This window comes from Sporothrix schenckii, assembly GCF_000961545.1.
Source record: "Sporothrix schenckii 1099-18 chromosome Unknown Cont48, whole genome shotgun sequence".
Lineage (NCBI taxonomy): Eukaryota > Fungi > Ascomycota > Sordariomycetes > Ophiostomatales > Ophiostomataceae > Sporothrix > Sporothrix schenckii.
The window spans coordinates 1,670,904-1,689,143 of NW_015971149.1; the positions used below are offsets into that span (position 1 = coordinate 1,670,904).

An 18,240-nucleotide genomic window follows, 5' to 3' on the forward strand; every position below is an offset into this window, starting at 1 on the left:
CTATGGAGAACCTCTCAAAGAAGACGGTAACCTCTCAACCTCAACTGTTGCAAACAATTTGCATTGGGAGTGCCGCAGCGGAGCGGACGTGAGACATGCAGAGCCCGACATTTCGACAGAGGCACACGACACGAAATAACCCCGCCGGTTCTCTCCTCTTCCACCCCCCCGTCGTTTGTGTCGTTCCTGTCTTCTTGCACTCTCCTCCTCCTTGGTTCGGCGTGCATCTCGCGACCATCAAGGTTCGGAAACAACGTGCAACATACGATGCACGACACACGGCGACCACAATAGCGTGCATGAGGAGGCCGGCAATGAAGAGGAGGGGCAGCAAATGAAGCCAAATCAGAAAGAGGATATTGCACACGAGACCACAAACAAGTGGCGGAGACAGAGGGTCTCTCACAGTGACTGGCAGCAGGGGAGAGGGTCCATGATCCACCTTGACAACCCCCCCCCCCCCTTTTGATGACGAGGCTTGTGTTTGTTTAGGGGAGTTCTCCGCTGAGGTCCTGGAGGAAGATCCGGCCTGGTCGGCTTTGATCCTCTCTGTCGAACAAGAAGAGAAAAACCGCACGCGACCACAAATGGCGGAAATTGCAGAGTCAGAGGCCAGCAGCATGTGAGATCGTTGCCTACGATGCTAAGGTTGTGCCCCCCTTTCTCTTTCGTACACTCGTAACATGACGCTCGTAAATCTAAATCAACCATCCCACGCCCTGCGTCAGCCTCTCTCTGAATCAGGATGTGCTGACCATCGAGGTTGGCTCATGTGCTCGCGTGTCTTGGTCGAGATGCGCCAGTCTATTTCGCCGACACGCAAAAATAAGTCGTTAAAAATAAGCTAAATAAAGGGCGGGCCTCTGAATGGAGCAAAGAGCAAAGTTGGGGGTGGCGATCTCGCGCGGCTGAGAACAAGCCTAGCTGTCGAGGGCCAAAACAGGCCACCCAAAGGGGCCACTCAGCCTACACGTGGGAGCATGCTGCACAAAGACTGGCTCTTTTCCACCGCCCACCATGCGCTTTCGTAGACAATCGTCTCACGGCTGCACTATGAAGTACCGACTTACATCGAAACAACCCTCCCTTTTCTGTCAAAACAGGCGCCATGCTTGAGCAGGTGGGCAAAACGACTGGGCGCGAGTGGTCGGTGTCCGGATGGGTGGATAGCAGTCTGGAATGTGCATCGCGTGCAGATTGTGGGGGGACACCGCTGTCTGTTTGCGAACTTGCGTACACTCTTTTTTCGTGCCAAAGTGGCTCTTCGTCACGAATTAGTAGTCGGCGCCTCGTTTCGCCATTTCTCGTGGATTTTCGAGATGCTTGAGCAAGTCCTGGCAAGTCCCTTTCAACCGTTAAAGTCAAAAGGGACCCCTATCTCTTTGAAGGATCGCCATTTTCGATCTCGTGTTGTTACTTTCTCATTCCCACTCACATGTGTGGTTTTTTCGTCTTCAGTCGCGCACAACAAATACGAAGGTCCCTCTGTCTTGCCGCGCCACTGCCGTGCGACTGTTTAGGAGTCTCAGCGACTGGCTTTTGGCGGCCGTCTCAGCCGTACGTCATTCCCCTGTGCAGTTTCCGAACCCGCACCAAACAGTGTCTCAATCGCTGTTGGCGTGTTCGACTCAGCCCTGCACGTGCCCTGCAGCTGCCTATTCTAGGGAGCGTGAGCTGCAGGCAGGCACCCCTGTCCAGTCCCGAGACCCCCAACCAGCTGTCCCAGCTGTCCCATCTGCATTTGAGCATTTTGGCAGCAGTGGACCAAAAGGGTATGTGCAGCCTTTTGTACATATTTTGCTCAGACGCCGCTGATGCTGATCGCGAACCAGACACGACAGACCAAAGAAAAGACACGCAAAGGACGAAGAGTCTGTGACGAGACGCGGAATGTCATTGCCTCGAAAAAGGAAATAGGGTCCGTTTCAGGGCCAACGCACCAATATACCAACCTGTCCAGTCCGATCGTTCCTCCCTCACCGACAGCTCTTTCCAGAAGGGACTTTTTCATGGTTCATTCCTGCCATTTTACTTTGTCGAACCCAACTCTCTCTCTCTCTCTCTCTCCTTTTGTGGACGTCACTCAAATTCACCCGAATAACCTCACCGACTACCATGCGCTGCATGGCCATCTAACGTGCTCTCAGCTGCCTTTTCGACCTTTCGGTGCCTCTGTGCAGACCTCAACGTGGAACAGCGGCTGGGCCGCGCCCTCACCACACACATTTTACGCCCAAAACCCGCGCGCACAGCACTTCACAAACCATGCGGCATTCGACCACATCACGACGGCAGCGCGCCGCCCCGACGTCCATGCGCTCGGCATCGCTCTCCCGCCTTCTCCCGCTTGTTTTATACGGCACCGCCGCCGTCGCCAGCCCGCTTGGCCGCCTACCGCAGGTGTTTGCACGACCAGGCGGGTCGCAACGCGTGTTGGGCGATGCGCCGGGGGAGGCAGCGTCTAGCCCGCGTCGCCTGCATGGCAAGTTCCTGCATATCACAGGTGAGCTTTTCTCCAAGTGGTACTGCTATCGCTAGCTGCCATTGTTCCCCGTCTTTTTATTCCGTGGTATTCTTGAGCTACACACACACACCACATTCAACAAGGTCCACCCCGCCGGGTTTTTACTACGTCACAAAATATGCGCGGGACGGGTTGGATGAGCTTGATATTTCTTGGTGCTACTACCTCCCATATCTGCAACCAAACGGAAACGAGGACGCAGCACACCACACCATATCATATCTCCATCGATTTTCATTGACGAGGAGCTAACCTATGCCGCGGTAGACTTGCACCCAGACGAATTTTACAAAGTCCATTCTTCGACATCTGAAGAACACGCCTGTCACTCGGGGAAAGGGCCGGCCGGCACGTACGGCGCCGAGACCTCCGACTGTGACACCCCCTACTCTCTTATCAACGCCACGTTTGACTGGATCGCCGAGAACATCCGCGATGACATTGATTTCGTCGTCTGGACCGGCGACTCCGCCCGCCACGACAGCGACGAGCGGATCCCGCGCTCGCCTGCCCAGGTCCAAAACTCCAACCAGCTGATTGCCGACAAATTTGTCGACCTCTTTGAGGACCCTTCGGGCCAGGGCCTGCGCATTCCCATCATCCCGACGTTTGGCAACAACGACATTTTGCCGCACAACGTGCTGCTGCCGGGCCCCAACAAGTGGCTCAAGCGCTACACCGACATCTGGTCGCGGTTTATCCCGCAGGAGCAGCGCCACTCGTTTGAGTTTGGCGGCTGGTTCTATGTCGAGGTGATCCCGAACCGCCTCGCCGTCTTTAGTCTCAACACACTCTACTTTTTCGACCGCAATGCCGGCATCGACGACTGCGTCCAACCGTCTGAGCCGGGTTTCAAGCAGCTCGAGTGGCTGCGCATCCAGCTGCAGTTTTTGCGTGAGCGCGGCGTCAAGGCCATCCTGACGGGCCACGTCCCGCCGGCCCGCACCGGCAGCAAGCAGCTCTGGGACGAGACCTGCTGGCAAAAGTACACACTGTGGCTGCGCCAGTACCGCGACGTCATTGTCAGCGGCCTGTACGGCCACATGAACGTGGACCATTTTATGCTGCAGGACACGAAGGAGCTCAACTACAAACTGATTGGTGCCTCGCGCGCCGAGATTGAGGGCCTTTCGTTGGACGAGGACGAGGACGATGACGATGCGTACGACTACGATGAGCCTGAGGCAGCTGTCCGGACCAATATGGAGGACGACATGGACATTCTGTCAACGGCCGACTACCTGCAGGAGCTGCGCAGCGAGTGGTCCAAGCTTCCCAAGCCACGGTCACTCGACGACAGTGCCGTCGACGGCGCTGAAGCCGACGACGGCGAGGTGGATCCGGAAAAGAAAAAGAAGAAGGGCAAGAAGGACAAGAAGAACAAGAAGAACAAGAAGAAGAAGGGTCCCAAGCTGTCGCGTAAGTGGGCTGAGCGCTACCAGCTCACGTTTGTCAGCCCCAGCATCGTGCCCAACTACCTGCCTGCGCTCCGTGTCGTCGAGTACAACATCAGCGGCATGGAGGAAGCTGATGTCTGGACCGACGGGCCCAGCCTCGTGCCCGTCCTCCCTGAGGACGAGCTGCCCCCTCTCCGTGAGGAGAAGAAGGGCAAGAAGGGGAAGAAGGGCGAAAATGACGCGGACAAGGACAAGAGCAACGGCAAGAAAGACCCGAATCTCGTCGTCCCCAAAGGCCCGGCCAAGACGGCCGAGCCTGGCCCCGCCTACTCGCCACAGCCACTCACCCTGCGCGGTTACGTACAGTACTTTGCCAACCTGACCTACATCAACAATGATATGACGGTCGGCGTTGGCGGTGCTGATGGTGGCGACGACAACGTCGAGAGCGACAAGTGGCGCGAGGGCGACCACAGTGAAAAGTCGCCCAAGACGAGCCCTGCGCAGCCGCACAAGTTTATGTACCAAGTCGAGTACAGCACCTTTACCGACAAGATCTACAACCTGTCCGACATGACCGTCAACAGCTTGCTGGAGATGGCCTACCGCATGGGCAAGAAGACGAGCAAAAAGTCGGTCGCTGACGTTGGCGGCGACGAGGTCGTCAAAGACGGCGACGATGCCAATGATGATGCTAGCGACGACGAAGACGATGCCGACTTTGAGGATGCCGGCGGCAAGAAGAAGAAGAAGAAGGACAAGAAAAAGAAGGAGGAGCAGAACCAGGTTTGGCTGCACTTTTTGCGCCATGCCTTTGTGTCGTCGGTCAGTATTGACAAGCTAAAGAAGATTGGCGATTAGAGTAGATATTGGTTTTCATTGGTTTTTTTTTGTTTTTGTTTTTGTTTTGTTTTCCAGCTTCATGTCTCGGGCCTTGCTTTGCCCTCGCATATTGCATAGTTAGCGAACAGCATCTTTGGATATTCTACCGTCATCTTGGGACCATCTTTTAGGATTAGGTTATTTGGGGCCATCTAGTGCCATTCATCACAATACCATCAAGCTAACGAGCTTTAATCATGATTCGATATGACATTTGACGAGGAGCAGAACAAATCCTGTTATAATCAGAGCATTGTAGGTAAAACAGAGTATAATTCACTGCTTTCCACCCATGTTGACTGCAGTTGGAGTGGCAAAGTATATTCTCAAAAAACACTGTTAGTTTTTCCGTTGTTCAAGTTTGGCTTTTCATGTGATCAGGTAATCGGTTTTAAATTCTTGTAATCGGTAAATCTATCGTCTTTATTCCCACATGTTCCTCAAGAGAGTGCCGTCACGGCTGATACTACGGTCGTTTGTAGCCTTGACATACCGGCGGTCATGACCTATCCCGTATTGCCATGTTCCGATGGCATCAAAGCCCATCATGACTCCATACACCCCAAACTATAAATACCCTTTCTTTTTTTTTGTTTCCCTTGCACCGTTGTCATCCCCTGTTCCACCTTACTTTCTCCGCGCATTGACGGCCTCCCGCAGCTTCGCGATGACCTCGGACGGGTCCTTGGCACCAAACACGGCCGACCCGGCCACAATCACGTTCGCACCCGCCTCCGCCGCCACATCGATCGTGCCGGGGCCCAAACCGCCGTCCACCTCAATGTTCAGCTCCGGGTACCGCTGCCGCAGCGCCTGCACCTTGGGCATCTGGTCCGCCATGAATTTTTGGCCGCCGAACCCGGGCTCCACCGTCATCACCAGCACCATGTCCGGGCGCTCGGCCTCGTTGGCCGCCTCGACCAGCTCGTACAGCACGTCGACGGGCGTCGCCGGCTTGATGGCGACGCCGGCCTGCAGGCCCAGCGAGTGGATGTAGCGGATGAGCTCGCGGGGCGACGTCTTGAGCTCGGACTCGGCGGCCGGGGTCTCGGCGGCGGTCGAGAAGGCGGCCTCGTAGTGGAAGCAGTACAGGTTGGCGCCGGCGTCCTTGAACTCGCGCACCCAGCGCTTGGGCTCGGCGATCATCATGTGGCAGTCAAAGGTGCCGCGGCCGAGGGGCGTCTTGGTGTCGGCCGGGTTGGCGACGTGGGAGCGGATCTTGGCGACGACGGGCGGGCCAAAGGTGATGTTGGGGACAAAGTGGCCGTCCATGATGTCGACGTGCAGCCAGTCGGCGCCCTGGTCCATGGTCTTGGCGCATTCCTGGCCGAGGGCGGCGAAGTCGGCCGACAGAATGGAGGGGGCGATGATGGCCGGCGGGGACATTGTGGGCGGTTGGCAGGGGACGGCGAGTCAAAGATTCGGTAAAAGGATATAAATGTCGATTGGACGTCAATTGGATGGATATCGCCTCGTGTAGATGTTGGGACGTGGTAACTGAAGCTGAGGGGAATACCGAGGTTTTTCGTGCTGCGATTTGAAGATTTACTTATGACGTTTCGAAGCTCTGAGGCCTAGCGGGGCAGCTCCCATAAAAGCACTGTCAGCGCCTCTCTAGCGGGGTTTGCCGGCTACTTTGCACCTTCCTCGCGTCGCGGTGGAGCCCTCTGTCAACCTACGTAATTAAGTAACAAAACAAATAGCTGCACTAACACGATTCAGTGGGCAGGAGCGGCTCTTAGCTGAAAGCGGGGCATCGACTGTCAACTGCTTTTGGGGCCTCACGTCACTTTTCGACAGCGTCCCCAACAGAACAGCCAACGTCAGAAGTCGGAATTTCGGACACCCCCCGAGCTCCGTTGCGACGGGCATAACGATCAGTCTCTTTCCTCTGTACTCCGTGCTCCGTATATCGGTTCTTACATTCTTCATTCATACACAAAACCATAATCGAACACGGAAAACGCGACAATCCTCTTGTCCGTTCTCCGACCAAAAAACCACCGTCTCGATCACAATGCCGCTCCTCTCCTCGATCCCGCTCGTCGGGCGCCTCGTCGACGCCATCACCGGCGCCTCGTCGATCCCTGCCGCTCGCCGTCTCAAGTCTGCCCCGGTCCACGCCGTCGAGACCCGCCCCGAGAAGCGCCCGCGCACGCTCAAGCACCTGTTGCGCGGCAACCACGTCAACCATGCCCTCATGTACGGCGACGACAACGGCCGCCACAACCACATGGCCCACGCACTCTGCTCGGCCTACCTGCTGGGCGCCACGCCCGAGCAGATGAACCTCATATACGACGCCATTGCGCCCAAACTCGTGCCCTGGCAGGCGTCCCCCGCCGAGATTGCCGACGTGGACTGGCGCGACTACCTGGGCGACACGGCGTACCAGCGCGCGTACGTGGACTTTTTCGAGGACGTGCTGGCCGAGCACAGCGTGGCGTACAACTGGCGGACGGTGGTGGAGGCGTACCTGCTGGGCCAGGGCCGGCCGTGGGGCGACGACGACACGGTCGAGGTGGACGGCGACCTGGTGCCGCCCATGTTCAGCAGCCGGGTGACGCCGACGGCCCCTGCGGACGGGGCGACGGGGGCGGCGGGGGCGGCGCGGACAAACACGCTGCCGGACAAGGCCGACCGACACCTGCTCCTCAACAGCCTCATCTGCGGCCTCGGCCACCCGCTCATCCACCTGGCGTACGCCTACGAAATGGACAGCCGCGTGCTCGCCATGGAGGCGCTGGGTATGACGGCCGTGACCTACAACGCCGACTACGCCAAAAAGTACCCGTTCGGGCAGCTGCCAGCCGACGACGACGTGCCGGATGCGCTCCGGGGGCTGTCCCTCCAGCAGCTGGTCGACCGCATCGCCAAGGACGCGCGGTTCGATGCCGTCGCCCTGGGCAGCCGCATCGAGTCGCTGATTCTCGCGCCGCCGTCGCCCGAGGTCGCGACCGCCCTGCTCGAGTACTGGCACGCGTGGGATTTGACGGGCCGCGACGAGCCCGTACAAAACGACTTGACGCTGCGCGTGCGCGAGGCCCAGGACGTGTCCGCGGACATGCTCGTCGCGTCCGTCGTCCCCGGCACGCACAGCTACAACTTCTTTGTGTGCCACGCGCTGACGACGAGCCACGCCGTGCGGGTCCTGCTGCCCGAGATTCCGCCGGCGCTGCACGTGGGTGTGCTGCAGCAGTGGTGGCTGCTGGCGCTGGCGACGTACGTGGCGGTGGGCCGGCCTCCCGTGGACCCAGACAACGTGCCGAAAGACCATCGCAAGACAAAGGGCTGGACGTACGTGGAGCAGCAAGCCGTGTCGTCGCGGTGGAGCACGGATGAGCACTATATTAAGAGTATGTCTGCACTCCCAATATTTTTTTGTTCATGTTCCTTTCCTTCCTCGTGCCTCACTGACAAACAAATTAGCTCTACGTGCTTTCATAGACGCTGCCCGCACATGGGGCGACATTCAGGACCGGTACCTGAACGCGGCTGTGTGGTTTGCTGATGACTTTGAGGGTTGGGTGCGGTAACATACCCTAAAGGTGTTTACTTGTTTATGTGTGCGAACTGTTTTACGACCATGGTCCACTTGCTTGTATGTTTACGACATTTTTACATGGCATCATCATCTTTACTGGAGTTGGGAATTATGGGCTTATAAGAGACACAAACATTATTGCGAAAAGGGAGCCCCCCGAAATAAACGCATCATTAATATAGTAACTTGTCTGTCGTATTCGCTGCATCGTCGTAGCCCATAATGCGGAATGTGTCGTCAACAGCACCCTGCGTCTACTTCTTAACTAGACGGTACTTGCCGCCAACCACCTCGAGCTCGCCGTCTGTGACTTTCTCGCCCAGAAACTCCTGCAGCTCCTCGTTGCTCCAAGGGAAGCCTTCGGCAATGAGCATCTTCATCATCATGGCGATCTGCGCCAAGGGCATGGAGACGGCGCTGTTTGTCAGCATGCCCACAATGAATTGCCAATACACGGTCCGCTGTGCATCGTCAGCGCGAGCCTCGCGCTTGCTGCGGGTCGGAGCCGCCGCTGCGGTTGCGGTGGTGGCCGTGGTTGGCGCAGGTGTTTCGTCGGCCGCCTCGGCCGCCTTCTTGCGTTCCGCCTCGTCTCTCGCCATCGCCCGCTCGCGCTCGACCCTGGCGCGCTCGACATCTTCAATGACCGTATAGCGTTCGGGATCCTGGCGGTCTTGCATGAGCACGCCTTTGCTCGCCCAGAATTGGAGCGCAGACACAATCAGATCCTCGTCCATCTGGAGCATTTCGTAGAGCTGCGGCACAGTCCGCTGGGCAGGCGGCGTGCGCACGAGCCGTTCCGCCTCGGCCGAGTCGTCCTGGAAGGCGTAAATGACAGTCGCTTCATATGTCTTGCAGTCCACCTGCACGGTGCGGTCATCCAACTCGAGGTCGACGGTGGCTTGGCCGAGCTGGTTGAGCCAGGCCAGCTTGCGGCCGGACTTGTTGGCCTCGTAGAACGAATCAACGCGTTTCTGTGTGTCCGCCACGGGGCGCGGCAGCAGAAAGTGCTCAGGACCCAGGCCGGGCCAGTACAGGCGCGACAGAATCTTGGCCCGGTACTGAATTGGGGGGGGAGGGGCGGCAGGGGCGGCAGGGGCGGAAGAGGCGGCAGAGGCGGCAGAGTCTGCCTCTTTGTCGAGGCGCATCAGGTGCTCCACGACGGCGTCAAAGTGGCCCGAGTCCTGGACGTCGCGAATCATGACCTCGCAGCTCTGGAGGGAGCTTTCGCCAAATCGTTTCTTGAGCAGGTTGAGCACCTTGACTTCCTTGGCAAACGAGTCCTGCGGCGACAACAAGCGTTCGGCAATAATATTCTGGAACTCCTTGGTGAATGCCTCGCGCGAGCCCAGAGCGTTGATCAGAGTGCCAATAACGTCTTCTGACTTGGGGCGGCGGTAGTTGGTGCCGGCGTCAATGGGGTCGGGCACCCAGTCCATGTCGTTCCAGTCCAGTTCCTCTTCGTCTACGTGGCGGCGGCGCTGCTGTGACGGATCGTTGAGGATGCCGGCGAGCTCGACGAGCTTGGCCTTGTCGACCAGCGGCGCGGTGGCCGAACCTGATGTGGGCGTCGTCGATCGTAGGCGAGACCGCTCAATGCGGCTGGCGGCAGTCATGTTCGTTGCGTAGATGCTCTCCGGGTCGGCCAACAGGCCGTCCACCACGATGCGCACAGCGTCTTCGCGCTGGCACAGGTAAAACTGTAACGGGCCCACGGCAGCACTGAGGAGCACGTTGGATGGGTCGAGGGCGTGAAATGTGCGGATCATGGCGACGTAGACCTGCAAAATCTCGAGCGTCGAGCAAGCCGGGTGCAGCAGGCGCTTTCGCAGGGCCGCCGTGAAGGTGGACACTAGCTGCGAGCGGCGTTGCGGCGTGGTGACGCTGATGCGCAAATCCTCGAGACCGGTTCGACTCTGCGGCCAGTGCAGGACAATGTCGAATAGCTCCGTCATGCGCAGAGCGGACAGGCGGCCGAGGGCCACTTCTTTCCATTTGTTGACATCCGACAGTGAAACAGCTTCGCGCGCGCCACCAGCGCCGGCGGCACCGATGCGGCCGAGAACTTCGTGTGCGAGACGTGCAAAGTGGTTCTCGATCCAGTGGTTCAACGCGCCGATGCACGCCGAGGGTGCACTGGGGCCTTTCGACTGGCGATGCCCGGGCCGCGATGGGGTCCCAACAAAGCTCGCATTGAAACCGGCTCCGACGCTGGCGGAAAGACTTGACGACCGCATAGCAGTCCGGTCCCCCACCGAGGCTGCCTCTGCATCCGTCTCGTTCCAGCTCCCGGCAAAGGAGAGTTGGATAAACTCCACCATCTTTTCGTCCATAATCTCGGCGAGCAGGATCTGGAAGTTCTCGCCGGCGAGACCGACATTGTGCAGGGGCACAAGGATCTCGTGCATCTGCTGTCGCAGCAGCTGGACGCGGCTATCGTCATCGGCCGGCGGACGCGGTATTGCCGCTGCTGTAGCTGACAGCGGTTTTCTTTGTTTTGGCGCAGGCGAAATGGGTGCTCCCTGGGCACTTCGCCTTCTGAATGGTGTGCTGTTGCTGGCAGCAGCCGAAGTTGCTGTGGCACTACCGTCCTCTGGTTTGGGGGGATCGAACCCTAGGATAACACTGGCAAACCGGGTCAAGACGATACGGAGGGAGACTACAAGACCCTCCGGGGTCGAGTTCGCCACGAGGGCATTCACGTCTTGGCGGAAGCGGGACACGACGGTGTCTGCCGTCGGCGGTGGCGACGGTGTGTGCTCGCCGTCGCTGCCGCCTTCGTTATGACTTGGTTCCTCGCCGGACGGCAGACCGCGTGCGAGCAGCATCATTCCATAAAAATACAGGCGAAACGCGGCCTCCAACGTGCGGACACTGTTCAAAACGACGTTCATATGGTGGTCGTAGTACCGGAGGTCGCCCGGTGGCACAGAGGCCGGTGCTTCGCCGGTACAGGCCGAGAGCATGGGCAGCACATGCTGCGCATAGTGGCGGCGAACCTGGTGGGTGTGCCAGGCCAAGACGTCCTCGACGTGCGTTGCGCGTGGGAGGATGGCGCTGGCGTACAGGACCAGACGCAGGGCCTCTTGGAACTCTGTCTCGGTGGCCGCATCCTGCGACGAAAGCAGCTGCGACTCAGGGGCCAGGGTGCCAAAGGAGTCCTCCACCGCGACGGACGAGGGCAGGGCAATGCGGGCGGTAACCACATGCCATGCGCGGTCGAAGCGGATCTGGTCGTCTGCGGCCGACTCAGACTGCACCAACGGTGGTGGTGCCGCATCGAACCCGTGCCCCCTTCGTCGTCTTTGTCGACTAGCCTCGCTTGCTGCACTCCCTTGAGGCTGTGGTGCAAATGAGACGCTGGAGCTGCGCAGGCCACGTCGAGAGGGGGGTGCAGTGGCTCCTGCTGGCCCTCTTGGGGTCTGCCCGCCGCTCGCACCCTCGTCTTCGTGTGCATCCGGCAGTTCGAGGTCCTCACTGTCCTGCGACTGAGCGAGCCCTGCTTCAGCAGTCGGGCCGCCAGCTCCTCTGGGTCCTGCCGCCCCGGGAACGCCAAAGGCTTGGCCGAATTCTGGAAAGACGGCGAGGGGGGTTGCTTGGGGTGTGGGCTGAGAAATGTCAGTCTGGAAGACGGAGCGAAACAACTGGCGGCGCTGCGCCTTCCAGTTGGGCAGTGAGGGGCCTGTTGCCTGCCCGCTTTGTTGCCGCGATGCCCTATGCAATGTCAGTATGTACAATGCTCCAATGTGTCTCTCCTGTCTCCACTTCGCCCTCGTCAACTGACCTCAATGCATCATCCAGGGTCGCAAAGCTGCTCTCGACGGCAGCCATGATTGGCGCGATGGCCGGGTCAATACGCGCTCGGGGCGGTTGTTGACGACGTCTAGGTAGTGTGGGGAGATGCGAAGCCCCGACGTAGCGCTTCGTCCTCGTCACCGACCGGACCTTCTGCCTTCCTGCTGGGGATGGCCGGTCTGTGATGGCGTTTTTGGTGATCCTTCACCGCACCGCCACATGCACACGCCTCCCCCTACCTTGCGCGTTTTGTTATCTTGCTGTCGTGTCGTCGTCGACAGTTATGCGCCTTAAGCGCCAAGCGAGAAAGGACGCCGAAAAAAGAGGCCGGAAATGGTAAGGAGGAAGTGGTAAAGGAGGGGGTGTGCGTCCTTTGGTGAAGGGGGACGGCGTGAAAAAAGAAGGGGCCTCGCGGATGTGACGTGGACAACGCGCGCGAAGCGACAAGACAACCGTGATAAATGACGCCCGTGAAAGAGGAAACCAGGGGGGGCAAAGTAAAGCAGAAGAACGGTGTAATGGCGAAGCGGCTATTTTGACGCCTGAAGTCACGAAGACCGTCTTGAGGGAAGGGCGAAAAGAAGGTGTTGCGTGAGACGCTACTGCGTCGGGAGCCTTCTTATTTCAAAATAAGAGGTCTGTATGAAAGGGGCCGAGAGGGTGTGTTGCTTCCCGGTTCGTCACACTATCAGCTCGTGGCTGTCTGTTGGTCGTCTCTCGATGTCAATCGTTGATGTTTTGATGGATGGTGAACTCTGGGCAACACGGCCTGTGATTGGCTATACCTGGGAGCTTTCAGGGGAGGAACGACCTGAACGCGTTTAGTGGTTTTGCGGGCAGGCGCGCACTTCATTTAGCGAAACGAGCATTACATAATCAATATTTGCACATCAGAGAAGAGTCACACATCCAAATGTTTGAACAAGTTGTATGCGGCAATTTTTTTGACAGAAAGAGCCAACTTCGCATCAAAGTCTTTTGAATTATTGAATTATTGAAGTTTTTGAAATGGGGGGCGTGCAGGCACTATTAACTCTTGATGTCGTTCCGGACAGCATTTGGGGCGATGAAGACGAGACGATCGTCTACAGCCAAGTCCTTGGAAAAGGACGAGCAGTCATCTTTCGCTTCCACCTCGATGACTCTCCTCAATCGCTCCCAAGTCGTATTGTCAATTACTACCATGGCAACGAAGAATCCAGCCCTCAGTGAGGATTCACGGACCTCGATGCAATGCGAAGCACAGTCTGGTCGACGATAGCGACCGTCTGGCCCAGCTGCGTCGACCAGCCAAGCATCTTTGAGCCAGGCATGGTTGTCGATCTGGTCTCGGGCAAGGATGGAGTGGTTGCCTGGAACGCATACGAAGAGCCTCTCTTCGACCAATACCTTGAACTGTTTCGCGGCATACAGCCAAGCGACCTCATGCCGCAAGGAGACCAGCTTGCTTCCGTCGTCGACATTTCACAGGTGGTGATTCTCTCAGCGATGGGCGGCAAAGGCTGCAGCAAGCGGGTGCAAGTCCTAATCGGGCAGGAGGGTCATACGGGTGATGCGGGTAGTGCGGATCTATTGTCCACCTATGCGTTCAAGGGTGTTGACTTCCAGACATACCTACAAGTCCACGACGACGACGACGAGTTTGCCCGAGCAACCGTCGCCGCATGGCGGCAATCAAGTAAACTGATTGCGAGCTTGCCGGCACACCCCCGCATCCAGCCACCTCCCAAGATGCTGGTTTCGGTCCGCGGGGCGCTTATCGGCCATCTGTCGACGTTTTGCCCCAAGGGCGACCTTGCTGCCGTCATTGCATCAGCCAATTCTAGCGGAACCACCATTTCCGTGCGGCAAAAGGCTCAGTGGGCTCTTCAAATATCACAGGCCATCGCACACACACACAACGTCATGCACACGTTTCACATGGACATCAAGCCGGGAAATTTTCTTGTGGATGACAATGACAACCTGACCCTCATCGACTGGGAACAGAGCGGCGCCCCGGCCACTACACTGGCTCCAGAAGCGGACGGGACCTGGGTAGTAGAGGAAGTGGACGACGTGCATTCTCGCAACAGCCAACGAGCGGCTGGTAGCAAAAAGTTGGTCTATACGAAATACGGTGGCCCAGAACGACGAAACATACCTGAGGGCAGCGGGCAGCAGCCCTTCCACATTTGGAATGTATTTCCGGAGTGGCAGGCGAATTGTCCCAGAGCAATGGCCGAAGTTTTTGCGCTAGGCAGGACGGTATGGATGCTGCTGACCCAGACGACTGACGGATTCGACGAGGTTGGCCACCCCAAGGATGTCCAGATTATGTGGGAAAATGCGGACAGCTGCCCCTCAAGTTGGATTGAAATGGCTATGCAGTGCATGGACAATGACCCGAACAAACGTCCATTATTGGTGGACGTTGTCGAGTTCGGGGGGGCTGAATGCTTGACCCTGCAGCGTTGACCGACATACGACGTGGAATGTGTGTTTACAAGGGCCAACCAAATTAAAGCACACTCAAACAGTATTCATTTTTTGTGATAATTAAGCGCCCGCGCTTGTCAAAGCTTCCTCCCGCCTTTCTCTGTGTGGTCGGTTTAGCTGTGGGTCCAGTACCTACAGCGCGCCTAATTAGCCGAAAGGGGTACCTCGTGGCCACTCACAACTGTAAGTCCGCCTTTTAGGAAGGTGCACATGTCGGCGAAAATCGAGACACAGAAGGTACGATGGGTTTGGGAAAAGGGGTCAAAGAGGACAAAATCAACAAAAGGGGATAAGAATGCGACACGATGCGTTGTGCGGTTCTCGTAGTGAATCAATTCGTCACTTGTGCAAACAATGAGCACCAGCCGTGGGCTGCATCGGATGGAGGCCCAACAGCTTGAACAAGCATCTACGACCTTGCGCCGGTATGGTAGCTGGCAACCAACAGACACAACATACATCTTGATGGAACGTCACCTCAAAGGAACGTGAAGCTGGTCATTCTTCCAGGGAGACGAGACTGACCGCTCTTCCGTCGCTGCAAGTCTGCCCCCGCCGCATCCTCCATCCACGCCCCCGGAGCAGCTAACAGCCCAGCCTGCACTTCCATTCGTCTTCCATGGCCTTCACGGAGAACCAAGGCTCAACATCAGGCCGCTTGGGCGCTTCACCATGCAGCTGGGTAATTGCGATCGGGCCACCCCAGGCGAGGGCTGGACTTGGACCGCTTTCCGCACGCTTGGCCTCGCATGCGGCCGCGTGCTCCCAGAGCTCTGGTTGGCGGGATCATCAGACGAGACATGTGGCTGGCGTCCTCATCACTAGTTTTTCAATAATGCACCATTGGCATCTTGTGGGCGGCAAACGGAGCAATCATCATGGCGCAGGGACTCGAAATCACATCTGACGCCACCCCAATGTCACGATACCAGAATGCCACGATACCAACGCGGTCACCAGTTTGGCCGCAGATGACAATCCATTGCCGTCCCAGCCTGCCGCTATGTTCATAGTCCATGAAAGATGTGGTCTGCAGCTGCAATCCTTTCGTGTCTTTCACACTGCCACTTTATGTGGCTGGCAATCCTCGAAGCACGACGTGCATCGTGCATCTTGCATTTGAAACTCCTTAACCATCCTTCGCTACGACGCTCCCACTCTTCTCATGGTATCCGGCGGCTCATCCTTTCACAGCAATGGTGAATTGTGAATGGAGGACTAGCGCTGGCGCCGAATTCGCATCTACCGACAGGGACCGCAGGCAAGCAAAACGTATTTCCTTTTGCTTTTGTTTCTGGCACTATTCTCGGGGCCCTCTTGCAAGGCAAAACCAGTTCGAGTTTCTTTGAGATATGCATTGCTCATTGTTGAACTTACATGGCAATAGCTTGCGAAAGCAAACAAATACAGGGGTTGCAATTGACGCCAACGGAGCTTCAAAGCTACACGGTGGACCACTGCCCCGCGCAGAAACCGCGAGCGTTACATCGTGGGGTGTTTTAGCTCAGCCTTTGAGCGGGTTTGGATTGGGATATGCGCCGAGACGATGGGATTAGGAGCTGACAAGACAGCAAGAAAGGGTGGAAGACGACCGAAAACATCGTCCCGCAAGAGCCACCATCGGATAAAGGTACTGGCTAGAGCGTTGGCAGTTTCAAGTCGGCGTTTGTCTCAATTGTTAGGGCGGCGAAGTGCTGACGATTCTCGGTGAAGATGTGCATGCCATCTTCACGGAGACTTACAAAAAGTGTGTGTGGAGTGGGCTGAGGCGGTGAGCGGACAGCGAATGAGCGAATGGTGGTCAAACGAGATAAGAGACGAGTAACCGACAATCCGTGTACTACACCTGTGTTTTGGCTTTTCCTCTCTGCCTATTCCGTATTCTCGTGTCTGTCCTCCCGGTTATTAACGTGGACCACAACAATCTCACACTGGGAAACGTAAAGGGCTGGCAAGGAGAGCCGCAGGCCGGGTCGGGTCGGGAGGCTGGGAAGGCCGGTGAGCAAGCAAACGTTCTAGAGACGCACTCCGCAGCCGACCGGGATAGCAGTTGATCGGCGTCGACAAGCAGCAAAAGGGGAAGCGAACGATCCACGACCCAGGCCCGCGAGCTCGTAATCGAGCAAATGGCGTGGCTCACCAGCGCCTGCAGCCTGCAGAAGGGAAGCGAAATGGAATATAGCACCGTTTTACTAGAACCATGTTAGACACACCCCTTCTCCAAGTCTTCAAGTCTGCAACTGGATTTACAACGATGCCCGTCTTTCCTCTTCAACTCCAATTTGTTGCCTTTTCTCCTTCTTCATCCTTCCCGAGCACCCGCCGAATCCTAACCGAGTAGCGGTTGACGATCGTTGTCATTTCACCGACGGTCTAGGCAGTAATTACTTTGTAAACAAGTGGTGTGTTATCGCATCAACAGGACAAATGTTTGGCGAGCAGACAACTGCGAGGTCTTTTTGATTATGTCATGCCGCTCATTGGTTATTTTTTGACATTTTAGCCTCGATATGCAGCTAGCTATGTTGTGGTCTGCGAGTGTGTTTCACCAATTTAACTTGTCTTTTGACAAAGGAAGGAAAGGAAAGAAAAGAGTGGTGTGATCTTGGATGCTCTCGGGCGGCGGGGCACGTAAAATCACCCAGCGCACAGCAAGCCAAAACAAGCGAACAACGATGTACACCGCTGCCAAAAGCGGAGTATTTTTGGACGGGCCTTTTTTATGGATGGTTCGTAGAAAAATCTCCCGAGAACAACAAAAAAGTATGCGGAATTTTTGGCCCAACGGAAAGTAGAGTGAAATTGGGCTACAGAAAAAACGGACACCGATGCCAGAGAGTTCTGCAATCCCAATTTCTGCAATGTGAAACCATCTCTCATCAACAGAACTCGGACAAAAAAAGGCCCCAGTCATACATGCGATGACCGACAAAAGCGTAATCAGTATCGAGGCAACAAGGGGCTTCTTTTGGTTCTTCCAGGAACAGAATCGAGGCCCGAGTCGTGGCCAGCCTAGCGTGTATCTCTTAAGGCACAAACGGCTTTTTATCACCGGAACCCTGTCCAGAACTGGGAACGTTCGCCGTCTCCACGTGCCATATTACAGAGACAAAAGTCTCTAGTGTCCTTTTGTCTGTGCTACCCGTTGCGTTCTGACGCCCTTGCTTCATGTTACAGATTTTGCAAATACCGGCCATAGACAAAAGCATCGGCCATTTTCTGTTCCATCTTAGCGTCCCTGTCCAGGGCTTCACAAAGTATGGGAATGGATTTTTCTATTCGGTCCCGAAGACACTGGATGTACCCGAAACGAAGGACCGGTCGGCCGGCAGTCTGGATGATGCCGGATGGAGAATGTACGGAGTGTATGTTGTTGTATACGTTGAAGGATCTGGGGGGCGACGACAAAGATGTTTGAGAACATGCAAGGGGTGGATGCAAAAGTACCATACCAACAACACCGGATTCAACCTCGAACATTCGGAACGTGGCGCTAGATTGTCGCCGCTCTGTGCGCTCGGGTCGACCCATCTGAGCTCTGCGCCCGATTTCCAGGAAGAAGGGAAAATGGAGCTCTATTTTTTGTCCCTCTTTCTCAACTCCCTCGCCCAACCCTGCTCCCC

At 56.8% G+C, this 18,240-nt stretch overlaps 5 protein-coding genes across 5 annotated transcripts; 3 read left to right on the top strand and 2 right to left on the bottom strand.

Moving 5' to 3' along the window:
• Nucleotides 1-2,265: 2,265 nt before the first annotated feature.
• Nucleotides 2,266-4,782, top strand: SPSK_00703 (endopolyphosphatase; the record flags this gene model as incomplete). Its single annotated transcript, XM_016727652.1, has 2 exons — nt 2,266-2,503; nt 2,792-4,782. 2 exons carry the CDS (start codon nt 2,266-2,268, stop codon nt 4,780-4,782), a joined length of 2,229 nt encoding a protein of 742 aa, XP_016584374.1.
• A 648-nt stretch (nt 4,783-5,430) lies between these two features.
• On the bottom strand, nt 5,431-6,189 carry SPSK_00887 (ribulose-phosphate 3-epimerase; the record flags this gene model as incomplete). Its single annotated transcript, XM_016727833.1, has 1 exon — nt 5,431-6,189. The coding sequence occupies one exon, from the start codon at nt 6,187-6,189 to the stop codon at nt 5,431-5,433; it is 759 nt and encodes a 252-aa protein (XP_016584375.1).
• Nucleotides 6,190-6,820: 631 nt separating this feature from the next.
• Nucleotides 6,821-8,339, top strand: SPSK_00785 (uncharacterized protein; the record flags this gene model as incomplete). The annotated part of the gene is made up of 2 exons (XM_016727733.1): nt 6,821-8,159; nt 8,251-8,339. 2 exons carry the CDS (start codon nt 6,821-6,823, stop codon nt 8,337-8,339), a joined length of 1,428 nt encoding a protein of 475 aa, XP_016584376.1.
• A 262-nt stretch (nt 8,340-8,601) lies between these two features.
• On the bottom strand, nt 8,602-12,175 carry SPSK_00672 (anaphase-promoting complex subunit 2; the record flags this gene model as incomplete). The annotated part of the gene is made up of 2 exons (XM_016727622.1): nt 8,602-12,058; nt 12,129-12,175. 2 exons carry the CDS (start codon nt 12,173-12,175, stop codon nt 8,602-8,604), a joined length of 3,504 nt encoding a protein of 1,167 aa, XP_016584377.1.
• A 1,197-nt stretch (nt 12,176-13,372) lies between these two features.
• Nucleotides 13,373-14,596, top strand: SPSK_00818 (uncharacterized protein; the record flags this gene model as incomplete). Its single annotated transcript, XM_016727765.1, has 1 exon — nt 13,373-14,596. The coding sequence occupies one exon, from the start codon at nt 13,373-13,375 to the stop codon at nt 14,594-14,596; it is 1,224 nt and encodes a 407-aa protein (XP_016584378.1).
• Nucleotides 14,597-18,240: the final 3,644 nt, after the last annotated feature.